At 40.5% G+C, this 17615-nt stretch overlaps 1 protein-coding gene across 1 annotated transcript; it reads left to right on the forward strand.

The window, feature by feature from the left end:
- Nucleotides 1-147: 147 nt before the first annotated feature.
- Nucleotides 148-1736, forward strand: LOC129772870 (uncharacterized). Its single transcript, XM_055776389.1, has 2 exons — nucleotides 148-1270; nucleotides 1318-1736. Exons 1-2 carry the CDS (start codon nucleotides 148-150, stop codon nucleotides 1734-1736), a joined length of 1542 nt encoding a protein of 513 aa, XP_055632364.1.
- The last annotated feature ends 15879 nt before the right edge of the window (nucleotides 1737-17615 follow it).

Below are 17615 nucleotides of genomic sequence, written 5' to 3' on the forward strand. Positions count from 1 at the left end.
TCACTGGAATCACGTTTCCGGAAATTCCAATCCTACTGATCCACTTTCCCCCGTGGCGTCAATCCGATTGACCTCAAGTAAAATTCCCTGTGGTGGAACGGTCCGGACTGGTTATCCCTTCCACCATCTGAGTGACCTGTTAACGAGATGCCATCGCTCGATCCCCGTTGGATGTCAGAGGCCAAACCCATGGTAGCCATGGTAGCAACTGTCGACTCAAAGTTTTCCGATACTTTGTTCTATCGGTACTCCTGCTTCAGCAAGCTTCGTCGATGTATTGCATACTGGATGCGATATTTCCGTGCCTTGAAGGCCTCCACCAAGAAGACCGCCATCGAACCGTTCGAGACCTTGACCACTATCGACTTCCGTGAAGCAGACATTGCGCTCTGTCGACTAGCTCAGCACGAATCGTTTCCGGATATTTTCTGCGGGGAACGCATTCCTATATCGTCACCATTAAAGTGGTTGAAACCGAAAGTCGACAAGGAAGGTGTCATCCGAGTCGGTGGGAGACTCGGCAATGCCGCCGTGTCCGAAGATGTGAAATTTCCGATTGTCCTCTCGTCGAAGCATCTGTTATCCACTCTTATAGTCAAATACTATCACCATATGCTGCTGCATGCTGGTCCCCAGCTGATGCTCGCCACGATTCGCCAGAAGTTCTGGATCATCGGTGGTCGTAACCTGGTTCGCCGTACGTACCATCAGTGTCACACGTGCTTCCGTAACAAACCCGTCCTAGTGCAGCAGAGTATCGCCGATTTGCCTGCGACAAGAGTGACGCCCACAAAACCATTCGCCATATGTGGGATTGACTACTGCGGTCCCGTTTATATAAAACCTCCGGTACGTAACCGGGCTCCAACTAAGGCATACATAGCCATATTCGTATGTTTCGCTACTCGCGCCGTCCACATCGAGCTTGTTTCCGATCTATCTACACCGGCTCTCTTGGCCGCCCTGCGTCGTTTCGTCGCCCGCCGTGGAAGGATGAACGAAATCCATAGCGACAATGGTACCGCTTTCAAGGGTGCAGCAAATGAATTGCGTAGAATCTATGACATGTTGAAATTCAGCGAATCCGACCGGAAACAAATTCTCGACTGGTGTGCGGAAAACGAGATCACCTGGCGTTTCATACCCCCACGAGCGCCGCACTTTGGCGGGCTGTGGGAGGCAGCCGTCAAGTCAGCCAAGCATCACCTAATACGTGAGATTGGCACTGTGAATGTTGGCTATGTGGACATGTGCACCCTCAAATTGAGATGTGCCTGAATTCCAGGCCTCTGGTTCCAATTCCGTGCGACCCGTCAGACCTAGAAGTTTTGACTCCAGCACAGTTCCTGATCGGAACCAGCTTCCAAGCCGTCCCGGGAAATAATTTGTGCGCCATCCCAGATAATCGCCTGACGCATTTTGAGCTCGTTCAGAAGCGATTCCAGCGAATCTGGGCCCGATGGGCGCCAGAGTACCTCCAAATGCTCCAGTCGCGAGCAACGAAATGCAAGTCCCCAGTGACCATCACACCAGGTACCGTCGTAGTCATCAAGGACGATAATCTACCTCCACTCCAATGGCCCCTCGGAAGGATCATCAAGGTACATCCGGGGAAAGACGGAGTGGTACGTGTCGTCACCCTGAAAACCGCATCATCCGAAGCAGTCGTCAGACCCGTAGCGAAGATTGCACTTCTGCCGAGACTGGAGAATCACCATGCGAATCCTGAAGAATGAGACCTGGTAGAGCACGCCGAAATCTGCTCGAAGCCTTCGTGGGAATCAAACAGGTGATTGCGGTTCCAATACCCTATATCTATCCTGTCAAGTCTACCTGGTCTTTTCTATCCCCAGATGATGAAACCATCACCTACCAACAATCATCTCTACAAGGCGTCGAATGTCCGGTAAACCATAAACCGTCCGCTACCGAGCAGCCTTGTGCTTCAGTCGCCTTCTCACAACACCCGAGATGAGTCAATTGAGCGATGAAAGAATTGATTTGAATTTGTAAGAGAAATAGTGTTGAACTAGCCAGGCCAGTTCAAGGTTTCGCAATTCATCATTTGTCGAAATCTTGTTGGTCTTTCATGTTTTCAAAGATTGAGTCTGTTTTTATTTCCCTGTATGAAAACGGTGATCTGTTCTAGTAAAAACTTGAATATCAGAGGAGTGATAATATGAAATGATATGCGATGTTCAATACAATATGTCCGCTATCAACAAAAAAGACGTTTCACCTTAAACTAATGAACTAACGTTGTCTTCGAAACAACAAACGAAAATAATCGAAAATCATTCTCCTTGAAAGTTATTCTTTCACATGATTCCATCATCTCCCCTTGTGGGACCCCGTCGACTCAATCAAAACTTTGTGACAAATGAAGACATTTGTACCGAGAAGATAACCCCCACATTGTCACTGTGAAGTTCGATTTGGTTAGGTCGTGGCACAATTTTCCCCCCGGATCGATAAAACCGATAAACGACAATTTTCTTGAAGAGCGACGGAGACACTCTTTACATTTTGTGAAGACATCGCCATCATCTTTACGGCGGGTCGAAGCGAAGTGAACTGTGTAATAAAGCAATAGCTTGTGTCTCGCAGCTTCACGTTCAACTTAACTCTTTCGCTGCGTTGTTGCTTCGAAGATCGTTTTTCCGCTGATGAGAATAGACCTGGTGGGCCGAGGGCGGAAAAGCTGATGTGCATTGGATGGTACAAGACAGGAAACAGGGACAGATGAAATGGTGGATGTTCATTGAGCCTTGAATGAATGGATGATGCTAATTTTGCTCCCTTCCATTTGTATATCTGTGTGGTGAAAGTCGAAAGTTTTGTTTCAGACATACACACACACATTGTTCGCAACAGGTTCGACAGTTTTGGCAAGCAAAAGCATCAATTTGCATGTTGTCGCCACAATCTCCTGGCAGAGAAAGTTAGCTGAATTCGAGAGGATTAGCAACCATTGTGGGTACTGAGTCGAATCTTGAGCTTCGATGTTATGTAAATGCAGACAATGATTGGGCGGAATAGTTTGCTACTTAGGCTGAGGGATATAATCTCGAACTTAAGATTCATGATGAAAGTTGGCTACGGCTTTGATGCATGTAGGTCTGAACAATCCTTCAGAATACTCAATTAAATTAGGTCATATGTAATGTTTAACATCGAATTCTCGTGAAACATCAAGTTGAACAGATTAAGCCTATTCTTTCGAGTTAACAATTGCTCCATTTTGTATGTAGTTTATTTTCCCAGTCTCACATCCTTCCATTCAGTTGTTTCCAAGAACATTTCTGATTAAACATCGATTCGAAACCGCCTCTCATACTTTATCATACATCTCTAATAAACATTCAGTCTTACATCCTACATATTGAGTGCACTTGGAGGCTTTCATTTACTCATATCTTATCTTCTTCTTTTTGGTTAATATTGTGCTCCTTACGTCTTAGGATTGAAATATAAGTTCAACAGAAGAGCAAGAATATGCAAATATACGTTGAGCGCTCTGGATGATGATATCTGATATGATATGATACAAACGATGATATTAGATTTTGCCCTCCTTTTAGGAACAAATTAAATCAAATTCAAACAAACTTCACAATCAACTTATCGTCGAGTATCAAATGTGATAAAAAGTCGCAGGAGGGTTGTGTCCGAGACACGACCGCATAGTTGACGTAGGATTCCGTTAGGCTATCTGTTGTTTTTTGATATGTTTGAAGAATTACATCATTAAACTCTTTGATAATGATTTGATGGCCCTGAGAAGGGCAATTTTGTTGGGTAGTTTTATTTATTTTTATTTTACTTATTTATTTAATCGTTATCAACATTTCGCCCCAATGATATTAATGAAAAGTTGGGTATTATTTGGTCACTACACCAGTGTTTACCGAGTGATGATGACAGAAGTACACAGTCGTTGGGTGGTGCGTATCAGATAGAAGATTCCGAAGTGGAATGAAATATGATGAAAACCGCCCTCTGTGGCCCTAGAGAAGAGATGTCTCCTGTGTTATGTATGGATGAAACAAAGAAAAAAACTCACCAATGTAATATAAGATAATTACCAATCCCGAACACAATTATCATTTTTTCTCATCAGTAAAAACATGTTGCTTTAATATAGAGAAAACATATTTGAAATGGAAAAGGTAATTTTGTTTTATAATTTTAACTTTCTGAGTGTTTATTCAACCCAATGCGAGTTTTAATTAGACTAACAACACCTAATACTATATGAAGAGCATATGGGAAATCACTTTCTCAAATATTTCTTCACTTTTCCAATTTTTTCTCGCCGCATGAACTTTCCTCGAGTGAAAATGAACACAACAAAATAGACAGCTTATACTGAACGACCCGTTCTCGAGCCGGAACACACCTTGGTTTATATTTATGAAAATTGAAATAAATCGTTTCATATGTGAAGTCATTTTTAACACAACTGCTACCATCTGTGGAGGCGATCTGGCGTAGCGGTAACATCCATACCTCTCACGCAGAGATCACGAGTTCAATTCTCACTCCCGACATTCTTCCAAAAATGGAAGTAAAAGTGACGAACCAGCCGAATGGTGTTGAAAATCACTATAATAAAGAAAAAAAAAAAAACAACTGCTACCATATACAATTTTACAATTACATTTGTGCAAAATTTTTCACAATACACGATCGGTCATTGATATGAAATTTCACGAACATTAAAGTTCCAAATTTAAATTTTATTTGCTAGAATTAATCGTATCACTCACCCTACTTGCAATATAAAAATGCCCCCGATTTACATATATTTGCAATGCCGATTTCCCCCAGGCAGCTTGGTTTTGATGTCTCTGTTAGGGAACCGCCGCATGTGTCGTCAATTTCGACCAATTAGAAGTGGATATTTCTGTTAGGATAGGGGTTGAGATTTTTCAATTGTTCGATAGTTTGTTTCATGACATACAGTGGTAGACATTCGTTTAGCCGCACCCTATTTTTCCTCAATATTTTTAGAAATAAGTCAATTCTTTGTATAGTTTTGCTCATGAAAGACGATTTTTGTTTGTTTTCATCGAATTAATTCTAAAAAAAGATATAAATTCACTTTTTGTTTTCTAAGTAATTCAAATATGTAAAATCAGGGTGGACATTCGTTTAGCCGCATCCTTAAATTTCAATTTCAATTTCAGACAGCTTTTAAAGCGTTTCCATATTGATTATAGCCCAACATTCCTGAATTACTGCCTTGAGACTGGAAATGTTGTCAAATTGTCATTCATTTGCATATACCATCTCGGCCAAGATTCTCCATAGGTTCTCTATGAGATTGCAATCGACTGCCAGCTGGTCATTCAAGAAGCGTAATGTCTTTCTCGGCAAACCATGCCTTCGATTGCTTGGAAACGTGGATCTATGCATAATCCTGCTGAAAAAAACAACATCCTCGGTAGCGTTATTCTCAATATGGCCAATCGAAACGTCCTCCAGTAATTGAAGATACTTTTCGGAGTTCATTCGGGTGAAAATGAAATAAATGAGAAGCTGTGATAGGTAACGGCCCCCAAAATTTCGCTTCGATCTCACGACATGTCGTTGACTTAAATTGTACCAATAGCAACTGTAACTGTCCGGACCATCCAAATTGAACTTTTTTTCGCCAGAAAATACAACATTTCTCCATTCCAGTTTCCATTCCATGTATTGCCGGGCGAAAATGAGATGGTTCTGCTTATGGGTGGCGGTCAGTTTCGACTTCCCTTGAGGTTTTTTCCACATGATGTTAGGTGACTCATTCAAGATGCGCGCAATATGCCTCTTCGTTACTGGAACAACCGATTCTGCCTTAATGTATGAGCAGGACATCGTTTCTTGGCTGCTTCGTGTCTTATTCGACCTTTAAGACGCAAAGTAATTTTGGTGTTCCCATTTGTTGGTCGTTATATCCCATATTTCTGGCACTATTTAAAGAAATTCCGTACCACTTTCTCAGATAGACCAATTCTTGTTACGATCGATCGATTAGAAAACCTTTGTTCACTGAATATCTTTATTATTTTCCGCCCCTCTTCCGTCAATAGAATACCTTTCGCCATTCCTTTAAATTCTATGTAAATCACTAATCTGACCAACTTCTTACGTTGCACATCTAATATTTATCTTGTAAATTGAACATTTCCAAGTATTTTTTCAAAAAACACAGATTAAGGCTTGATGATTATGCGAAAACTCGATTTTTATGCTATGCGGCTAAACGTTTGTCTCGGAAAAAACGACGTTTGAATGTTTATATCCACCGATGCCGCCTTGTGTGTGTGTGATTGTGACGCACGTTCTTTCAATAAAATTTACTTAAATGACTACAGCAAATAAGTATCCCGATAAAAAGAACATTCCTAGTTGTTTTGTAAGTGTTTCAAGTTTTTTTTTCAAGTGCGGATAAACGAATGTCTATCACTGTATATTATTTTATTCAGTATAAAACATTGTTATTGAGTGCCGAAATCGATTGACGCAAAAATTTCATCAATCCATCATGAAATGACTGAGCAATAAGCGTTTGAAATTGGACAATTTTCACGGTGTGCTCGATTTTCGATTTTCAATGTGTACCCCAATATGTTCCCGAAAAACGTAATCCTACGTCAAAAATGAATTACCATCAGATGAAAGCAGTCAGCGTTTGGAAAAGGCTACAAGAACTAAGTCTCAATCTGTCACATCACATCACAATTGAATGTTTCGAGGTTGGATAATCAGCATGAGAAATGCAATCCATCGAACAATTAGCAAGAAAGGGTTGTCCTAGTCTCTCCAAATTTTACCTAAATACCTAAAATATTTGTTTTCAAAACAAATTCCCAAACCAAAACTTTATAAAGCTTCTGCTCGGTGGATGATTTTTGTCAAATTTCAGTTTGTGTTTGTAGATAAGTTAGCAAAAAATGTATTATTGTCAGCACAACTGTAGTTACGGCAATAAATCGTAATTTCTGTGTCGAATGAAATAACGAATTTTGATTATAAAAAAAAATAAAAACGGATCTGCCCAATACCGAACTAATATTTTGCATATGAAGAAACGAGATGACCGCTTTCATTGGCACCCTAAACCATATGTTTTGCCGCGTATTGCGTAAAAAGGACTAAGTTTCAGAGTGTTGATTTTTGACGAAAAAAAAAGTGAGATGAAGGTTGATCTCGACGTTCCATGCTTTCATGTTTCAATATAAAGACATTTGAGATCGAACATTATTTTCGAAAACAAAATTTTCATATACCCTCGCATCGCACAATGGGAAATCGCCGGTCATCAAGGCGAAAAACAAAATTGGCGTCGGCTGTTTCGTAATATTTTTCCATTCTTGCCATAGTATTCAAGTTCTTAAATCTTAGGAGCACAATATCGTCAAATCTGATTTTTTATGATTTTTCAAAGCTTGGCTTGATTTTTTCAAACATTACTTTGAAACGTTCTGCAGCTGCAATGATAGATTGTTTTCGTTTTGGCGCCAAAGAAATAGTTGTTCAAAAAACTATACCATGTTTTCGTGTAGGAAACCCACTTAAAATTTGTGTTGTCGCAGTTTAAAGGGTGTGTCACATCAAATTGCATCACGGAAAAAACGCTGTAGAAATTCGCCCAGTAGACCGATCCTTTTGAAAATTTTAGACAGTAAAATAAAAACTATTAAACAACTTTTGGCATTTTCTTTTTATTCATACTTCGAGCCCAAGCCCGTATGCTCGCACCTTCCTCTTTACCCCGTCATAAGGTTCTGTACAACGTCAGGTTGTAGTTTTTTTTAACAGAAATCCATTTTCTCTTGAAGTCCGCCTCCGATTTGACAACTTTTGGGTTCTTCCGGAGGGCCTGCTTTATAATCGCCCAATATTTCTCTATTGGGCGAAGCTCCGGCGCGTTGGGCGGGTTTATTTCCTTTGGCACGAAGGTGACCCCGTTGGCTTCGTACCACTCCAACACGTCCTTTGAATAGTGGCACGAAGCGAGATCCGGCCAGAAGATGGTCGGGTCCTCGTGCTGCTTCAATAGTGGTAGTAAGCGCCTCTGTAGACACTCCTTAAGGTAAACCTGCCCCGTTTACCGTGCCGATCATCACGAAGGGGGCGCTCCGCTTTCCGCAAGAGCAGATGGCTTGCCACACCATGTACTTTTTGGCAAACTTGGATAGTTTCTGCTTGCGAATCTCCTCCGGAACGCTGAATTCGTCCTCTGCGGAGAAGAACAACAGGCCCGGCAGCTGACTAAAGTCCGCTTTGACGTAGGTTTCGTCGTCCATTACCAGGCAATGCGGCTTCGTCAGCATTTCGGTGTACAGCTTCCGGGCTCGCGTCTTCCCCACCATGTTTTGCCTTTCATCGCGGTTAGGAGCCTTCTGAACCTTGTATGTACGCAGGCTCTCCCGCTGCTTGGTCCGCTTGTAGCATGGTACACAAATTCAGATATGCCGGCCCCTTGATTCTGCAAAGCTTTGGATCTGTTTCTTTTGGGCAACTTTCCACAAGAAGCATTTGTAGGGTTCCACTGAGTGCTCAGACGTCGATAGAACTGGGATGACAAAAATCATTCCATTCTAGCGACGCGGCACTCAGTATTTTCTTCTTTGTTTTGGAACATGTCTTTTGTGGAAACGTTGAGCTGCATCCTCACCCAAAGGGGGAGTGAAAGAGCTGTTCCTGTTTTTGGTTTGAAACTCTGCAAAAGAGCAGGTGCTTTGTGCCCAAATATGGGTTGGACGGAAGGTCCGGCAAGATCAGGCACTTGGGATTAAAGGTGGATGGCCTTAATGATTGAGGCAATTGTTGCCCACGATAATCGACTTTAGAAATGTTATGTACTTGCGCACTTTTGTGGCAATTACATAACTGAGACAAAATTGATCTCGCGCCTGGTTGATCTGAGGATTTAGAAATTCTAATAGGTCACTTTGTCCTGGATCGTGGAAGAGGCTGGACTGGCGGACTTTGCCAAGAGCCTCGGTGTGTTAGCTTAGGTTAGTGAGTCGCGGTTATTCCGAGCAAGCCAGTTTTAGGGTTCTTTTTTCTGGAAATTTCAATTTATTTTTTCCTAGATTTAAAAGTAGTGGCTCAAAAGGTAGAAAGAGTAGGAGTGTTATCGTGCGAAGCGTGGTAAAATCCCAGGTAATCTGTGCTTGTTATATCCATGGGTGCCATGTGTGCTGACATTCCACGTGGGTGGAAACATATATTTTCCGTTTGACAGTTGCGATTCCGACACACCGTTCAACAGCTAGAGCCGTTCCAGACCCCACGGTGCAGCGAGAAGGTACCAGCAAACCACGAGCTGAAGAGCGCGAAGCGCTGGCAGGAAGCAGCAAAAGCGACGACGACCGACGAAAGTGGAGGAGTTCCGCTGATCCGTGCAGCAGCAACATCCACGTCAAGCGGGAAGAAACCCCGCTAATCTCTGCAACGGCACCATCGACAAGCGGGAGGAGGCCCCGCTGATCTAAGCGGCATAAGCAACATCCAAAGTTGTATTGGACAGCGAACTCAAAAAGGTCGTGAGTAACAAACGAAACTTTACTAATTCCATGCGCATGTCGAAATTAGTGCCGGTACGGTCGTGAAAACCTATGAGTAGCGATCGTAGCCGAGCGAGTTAGTCGTCCGGTCTGCCAGGTTGAGGGTAGCCGGTTCGAATCTCAATTATGAAATATATGATCATATAGAGAAAAATATGAGATTTTCCACGTACGTGTTGATTTGATTGAAGTAAGATACCCAAAATCCCTAGGTCCCAGCGGATGTATTTACTCCGCTGGTTGTGATTAAAAATATTGAATGAATAGCACACACGCATATATATATACCCCACCCACCCATCATATCAACCTATAGGAATGAAAGTGAGAAGATGAAGATGGAGCACCGGACAAAGCACGATTGATAAGTGGTGGAAGTACCTGGAAAATTTAATGATGATGAATGAAGATTTTTCGTAGTGAAGTTTAGATAGTTTTGAAGAGCCGAATAAGGAAGGGATAGCGTAGTGGAGTTTTTGGTGAGAGATTCAAAGATTAAAGGAAAATGAAAGAAGAAAGAAAAATGTAAACAGTTTTTTAAGAAACAAATATTGAATATTTATGTTGAACATATAGAGACCATATTATGTTTTTTTTTAGTTAGAAGTCTCCTTTAGTTTTTTTGTCGGTTTCGGGGACAATAGAGTTCTAAAACTGGTTTTGTGACGAGATCCCAATTAGCCAGCTTTGCTTTCCCCGTTGGTTATTCTTTGTTGATTTTTTGGTTGGTTCTAGTTTCCCAAGCGTGAAGGGAAAACGTGGATTGTTTGAGTTACTGCCTGTGATGATAACGCAGGCAGATTGAGATCTACTTTATCAGTCTGAGGTCGATTGTTGCGAGCAACAAACACCACAGCAATCAGTTCGTTTCCCAACGTGCCTGGGACGGTCGAACTTGAAACTTCTCTTGTTTGGGGTTCAAAGAAAAAAACCTGCCCTTTGGCAGAGTCTCAGCTGGGCACCGAAACAGTGGTGAACGGTCTCCTTCGGGAGTGGCGCTTAAGCCGTTCACTAGCAACTCCCCCATTCATTCATACCCGACCGTCTCGGGTTACACGCTGGACGAATGAACTTGACAAATTCAGCTTATTGGCGACATCCCGGACCGAACTTCTCGGATCACGTCTAAACTGCTTAACTACGCGCTTGTGATCTTTTTCACTGACGGAGCATCCATTTTTGCCGTTCTTCACCTTCCGGTCGATGGTTAGGTTCTCGAAGTATCGTTTTAGTACTCTGCTGACCGTGGATTGGACGATTCCCAGCATCTTACCGATGTCCCGATGTGACAACTCCGGATTCTCGAAATGAGTGCACAGGATTAATTCACGACGCTCTTTTTCGTTCGACGACATTTTTCCAAATTTACGAAAAATTGACAGTGAAGCATGGCCAACGTGATCTATACACTCTTATCTGATTTTAAAGCGAAAGCTGAAGATATAATTCCTAAAAATAAAATTTCTACAGCGTTTTTTCCGTGATGCAATTTGATGTGACACACCATTTAGTTGTGACTAAATGCAAAGTTTAGGTAAAAAGACAATGGAGCATCGAAAATCACTAGATGAAATGTAAAATAGCAACGAAAGAGCTGATGAATTCCAAATACCATTCGTAACAACAGTCGATAAAATACTAATCATGGTATGGTCTATTATCTTCTCATATCTGGAGATCCAATAGTGAACATTTATTTTGAATAATAGAAAAGTAATTGTGAAAAACCTCCAGATAAAGTAATATTTCTATTAAAGTAAACTTTTGTTGAATCAGGAAAAGCTGATGATGAGTCTGTTGACAGTTATGAAGAAGTAGAAGAAGAAAACGAAGGAGGAGAAGCTGATGATTGTGTTGATTTAACTGTGTTATTTTAATTTGTGATCTATAAAATATGTTTCATATTTTTAGCAGAATTTGTTTCATTCGAGGGGTCGTCCACAAACTACGTGATATTTTTCAATGGGGAGGAAGCCCAGTGAGGTTGCTTGTGCTCAGAAATCATAAAATTATATAAAAAAAGTATGTAAAACATACTGCGATAAATATCATTGGGAGTTGGGACCGACACTGATACTGTGCCAACATTCATGATGCGAGCCGAACGGAAAGCGTAGCAAGAACAATTCGGGGACCAACGTGTTTATGAACTTTAAGGGAAAAATACACAAAAATTATTCGTCAGCTGTTCGGATGAGTTTTTGAACTTTTCGTGTGATACCCCTCATCTTCTGCACAGTTTTGTAATGCATCGAAATCCGGTCACTTAAGCACATACGATGATAACTTCAACTACTAAAAAATATCAGGACACATCATAGGATGAAACATTACCGTTCCTAAAGAAATAGAGGGCTTCCATGTAAGTTATGAATCTCAGAATTCCACAAAATTATGTTATATTTGCTTAAAAATTTTAAATTTCTTCGTGGTGATAAATCCGGACACATTTTTTGTTCATGATTTGAATTCCGGACACTTTTATGCAGCTCCTTCAATAAGAAATTTCATTGTTTATTTTAATCCACCGTCCGGATTTAAAATCATCTTCTGAACGTGTTTTGTATTCCAGAAGTGGGTTTGCGAAATTGCATTTGCGTTTTTTCCGTGATGCAATTTGATGTGACACACCATTTAGTTGTGACTAAATGCAAAGTTTAGGTAAAAAGACAATGGAGCATCGAAAATCACTAGATGAAATGTAAAATAGCAACGAAAGAGCTGATGAATTCCAAATACCATTCGTAACAACAGTCGATAAAATACTAATCATGGTATGGTCTATTATCTTCTCATATCTGGAGATCCAATAGTGAACATTTATTTTGAATAATAGAAAAGTAATTGTGAAAAACCTCCAGATAAAGTAATATTTCTATTAAAGTAAACTTTTGTTGAATCAGGAAAAGCTGATGATGAGTCTGTTGACAGTTATGAAGAAGTAGAAGAAGAAAACGAAGGAGGAGAAGCTGATGATTGTGTTGATTTAACTGTGTTATTTTAATTTGTGATCTATAAAATATGTTTCATATTTTTAGCAGAATTTGTTTCATTCGAGGGGTCGTCCACAAACTACGTGATATTTTTCAATGGGGAGGAAGCCCAGTGAGGTTGCTTGTGCTCAGAAATCATAAAATTATATAAAAAAAGTATGTAAAACATACTGCGATAAATATCATTGGGAGTTGGGACCGACACTGATACTGTGCCAACATTCATGATGCGAGCCGAACGGAAAGCGTAGCAAGAACAATTCGGGGACCAACGTGTTTATGAACTTTAAGGGAAAAATACACAAAAATTATTCGTCAGCTGTTCGGATGAGTTTTTGAACTTTTCGTGTGATACCCCTCATCTTCTGCACAGTTTTGTAATGCATCGAAATCCGGTCACTTAAGCACATACGATGATAACTTCAACTACTAAAAAATATCAGGACACATCATAGGATGAAACATTACCGTTCCTAAAGAAATAGAGGGCTTCCATGTAAGTTATGAATCTCAGAATTCCACAAAATTATGTTATATTTGCTTAAAAATTTTAAATTTCTTCGTGGTGATAAATCCGGACACATTTTTTGTTCATGATTTGAATTCCGGACACTTTTATGCAGCTCCTTCAATAAGAAATTTCATTGTTTATTTTAATCCACCGTCCGGATTTAAAATCATCTTCTGAACGTGTTTTGTATTCCAGAAGTGGGTTTGCGAAACACAAATATTTTTGGCACTTTTTTTGTCAACAGCTAGGTACAATGCTTGACACTACACTAACTTCAGTCTACAACTATCAGTCAAATTAATTCAACATCCGAAAATGCTATGGTTATTATATTGAATGCAATGAAAAAGTGTCTGAATTAAAAAGTGCCCATATTCCAAAGCATTACTGTACTGCTGGTAACCGTTTTTGTTATCTTGTTCCACCCCCTTTCCATTTGAGCTGGTAAAAAACCAAGCGTAGAGAGGGTGTTGCGGGCAGGTTCAAATTTGTTTACGCAGATAAATTTTCTCGTAAGGTAATGATTTGGCAAAGCTCTTGCCTGACTTGGTAAGATCCCATTACAGCCGGGATGTCGTCAAATGGTATAAGAAGAGCAATATCGATTCGTACGGATTTTCGTCCCATCGGAAGATATTGGGCAATTGACAAAGGCAAACTGAAGAAATGTAGCAGAACCATAAAAAACCAGCTCAAATGGAGAAGTAATGGAACAAGATAGCAAATACGGTTTCCAGCAATAAAGGCTGTGTCACATCAAATTGCATCACGGAAAAAACGCTGTAGAAATTCGCCCAGTAGACCGATCCTTTTGAAAATTTTAGACAGTAAAATAAAAACTATTGAACAACTTTTGGCATTTTCTTTTTATTCATACTTCGAGGCCAAGCCCTTATGCTCGCACCTTCCTCTTTACCCCGTCCATAAGGTTCTGTACAACGTCAGGTTGTAGTGTTTTTTGAACAGAAATCCATTTTCTCTTGAAGACCGCCTCCAATTTGACAACGTTTGGGTTCTTCCGGAGGGCCTGCTTCATAATCGCCCAATATTTCTCTATTGGGAGAAGCTCCGGCGCGTTGGGCGGGTTCATTTTCTTTGGCACGAAAGTGACCCCGTTGGCTTCGTACCACTCCAACACGACCTTTGAATAATGGCACGAAGCGAGATCAGGCCAGAAGATGGTCGGGCCCTCGTGCTGCTTCAATAGTGGTAGTAAGCGCTTCTGTAGGCACGTCTTAAGGTAAACCTGTCCATTTACCGTGCCGATCATCACGAAGGGGGCGCTCCGCTTTCCGCAAGAGCAGATCGCTTGCCACACCATGTACTTTTTGGCAAACTTGGATAGTTTCTGCTTGCGAATCTCCTCCGGAACGCTGAATTTGTCCTCTGCGGAGAAGAACAACAGGCCCGGCAGCTGACGAAAGTCCGCTTTGACGTAGGTTTCGTCGTCCATTACCAGGCAATGCGGCTTCGTCAGCATTTCGGTGTACAGCTTCCGGGCTCGCGTCTTCCCCACCATGTTTTGCCTTTCGTCGCGGTTAGGAGCCTTCTGAACCTTGTAAGTACGCAGGCCCTCCCGCTGCTTGGTCCGCTGGACGAATGAACTTGACAAATTCAGCTTATTGGCGACATCCCGGACCGAACTTCGCGGATCACGTCTAAACTGCTTAACTACGCGCTTGTGATCTTTTTCACTGACGGAGCATCCATTTTTGCCGTTCTTCACCTTCCGGTCGATGGTTAGGTTCTCGAAGTATCGTTTTAGTACTCTGCTGACCGTGGATTGGACGATTCCCAGCATCTTACCGATGTCCCGATGTGACAACTCCGGATTCTCGAAATGAGTGCACAGGATTAATTCACGACGCTCTTTTTCGTTCGACGACATTTTTCCAAATTTACGAAAAATTGACAGTGAAGCATGGCCAACGTGATCTATACACTCTTATCTGATAATAAGCGAAAGCTGAAGATATAATTCCTAAAAATAAAATTTCTACAGCGTTTTTTCCGTGATGTAATTTGATGTGACATACCCTTTACTGTACAGAAAAAGATGGGCGGTACTCTGTAATATTGCTATTTTGTTCTTTTCAGACGTTATTGGTATTTATTTAAAGAAAAACATATAATTTTTTTTCAACATTCAGTAGTCATTTAATTTAGCCTCCTCAAAACGGGATTATTGATTTTTGGTCTGTGAGACCGTGTAATCGTCATCATCGTCGCATTACTAAGTTAAATAAAAATAAATAACGGAATGTGATTGTGTTTGAATGTTTGTACGATTTGTACGGAACTATGGCGATGGAATCTATGACTCGCATGCTCCCGTGGCCGAGTGGTTAGCGTTCCACATTATCATGCCGGGGATTCGGGTTCGATTCCCGTTCGGGCCTGGGGATTTTTCGTCAAAGAAACTTCTTTCCGACTTACACTGTGGTTACGCGTATTCTAGAGCTTTCCACTCCAGAATACATTTAAGGCGTGTTTTTCGGCATAGGAATCTCAACTAAGTGCTACTAATAAAAATGAAGCAAGTAATACCTACGTTGAGAAGGCCAAAGTTCCACTGGGAACGTTAGTGCCATCCAAGAAGAAGATCTATTACTCACTGCTATTCTGAATTAGAAACATAGCCATATTGCTTCTCTTATTCACGGACTTGCAAAACATAAATATAAGCATTGAATGTTTTGCTCAGATGAGATGAGTGTGGTACTTCCCATCTATTTTCAATCTCAATGTCAGCGTTGTTGATCTTTTTGAATAATTGTCCACCATTATCAGTATTTCCCCGTCACGCCTACGCTTGTGATCATTGGTGGAATGTTTAGGAAAATGCTTTGTACATTTTTCATCTGTCATGCAAGGCGATGAATGTTTCAGATCACCGCATGATACCTGAACCATGTTTGTTGGAACTGGTTTGAAAATCGATCGAATTTCACGACTCGATCGAAATCAACTTTTGCATTCCGAACACAAATTTTATCGTAACAAAAGTCAAAATAATTCATCCGTAATAGTGGAGCAATTTACTTTCTATCTGACCTGGAAGCAATTTTAAATTGTTAACATTTGAATGAACATTATTACGATGTTATTTGAATACTTAGAATACATAGTCCTTACCCTAACTATACTATTTTCCTATATTTTTTACTCGCAGTTCCGCCAAAATTTTATCCATAATATAAAAAAACATTATCAGATACACCTTCCGATGAAGATTTTTATCCATTTGCAGGAAATGTGTTATTCTGTTACGTACAATACATATTTGAAACGGAATAGCTAATTTCCATTTATATTTTCCGTTTTAAAAACGTTTTTATTCCACCTGAAAATCCATTACCGTCATATTTCATATACGGGTGGACAGTTGATCAGGAGATGGATCTGAGAATTCCGAGGCAATTACACTATCGATTTCAATGGCGAAGCATTGCAAAGACTGTGTCGGCGAAGCTCATGATAGAGTCTCGCAAGTGAATTCATTCTACCCCACGTCGTGTCTGTCGATTGTGTCGTAGGAAACGCAGTCGTTTGCTCTCTACCTGCGCGTACATGTCGACCATGAATTGTAGGCGCAGCTCGCGACACGACATCGTAGAATGACGTTGTGGTTAAGAAGAAGAAAATCAGGTGTTTCATGTATATTTTGAAACAAAAAAAAACATTTATTCGGAAAAATAGTTTTTTTTTCTGTCACACTAATTGGTATTAAATACTTCCAAAATTCTTCCAAAAATGGAAGTAAATGTGACAAACCAGCCAAAAGTGTTGAAAGTCACTATAATACAGAATAAAAACAAAAATTCGAACTATTATTATGCAAATATTTTTTTGTGTATAATTTCATTAATATCGGTCGAGCCGTTTCGGAGGAGTTCGATCACGAACATCGAGACACGAGATTTATATATATATAGAGAGAGAGAGAAGATTGTGGTTTGCTACAAGGCGATTTTTTATAGGCCTCTTAACAGTGTTTCTTCTGAAAGGTAACTCATTTTTAACAAAAATGACCCCCAAACCCCTTTATTGGAATTCGTTCTGCGAAACCCCGTTGCATCAGAACCGATACCACCAGCAAGGTGTCGATTTTCAGACAGCATCTACGCATCCAGCTGTCAACAGCGTAATAATCATTAACCGTGCACTCAAAAAATTGAAAACACATTTTCAAATATAAGGTAAATGATTTCGGTTTGTCCAGTCGAAAATATGATCATGGTTTGTCCACTTTTTTGAATGCTCTAATTCAGCGCACCTGTATCAAATCAGGTATTCGAATGTATCAAAACATATAAATACAATTGTCTTTTTCAAGAATTACAATAGTTTTGTAGTATATTTTTACGGTTTCACATGTTTTAAAGGATTATAAAATTCACCTTCTATTAGTGTCAATGCGCTGAGCTAACTTTTAATGAATTACCAGATGATTGTTTGGCACGTATTCAGACCTTTTATTGATGATAACGCTTACAAATGTTGTAAACATCATGCTTGCACACCATTTGTATCAGATTTACATAGCTG

This window comes from Toxorhynchites rutilus, chromosome 3 (assembly GCF_029784135.1).
Source record: "Toxorhynchites rutilus septentrionalis strain SRP chromosome 3, ASM2978413v1, whole genome shotgun sequence".
In the NCBI taxonomy this organism is placed as follows: domain Eukaryota; kingdom Metazoa; phylum Arthropoda; class Insecta; order Diptera; family Culicidae; genus Toxorhynchites; species Toxorhynchites rutilus.

What these genes read in the sequence shown, in the direction of transcription:
- LOC129772870 (XM_055776389.1), top strand. Translation starts at nt 148, where the DNA reads ATGCCATCGCTCGATCCCCGTTGGATGTCAGAGGCCAAACCCATGGTA. An exon ending in GTGCACCCTCAAATTGAGAT is followed by an intron (nt 1,271 to 1,317) that starts GTGCCTGAATTC and finishes GCGACCCGTCAG; the next exon opens with ACCTAGAAGTTTTGACTCCA.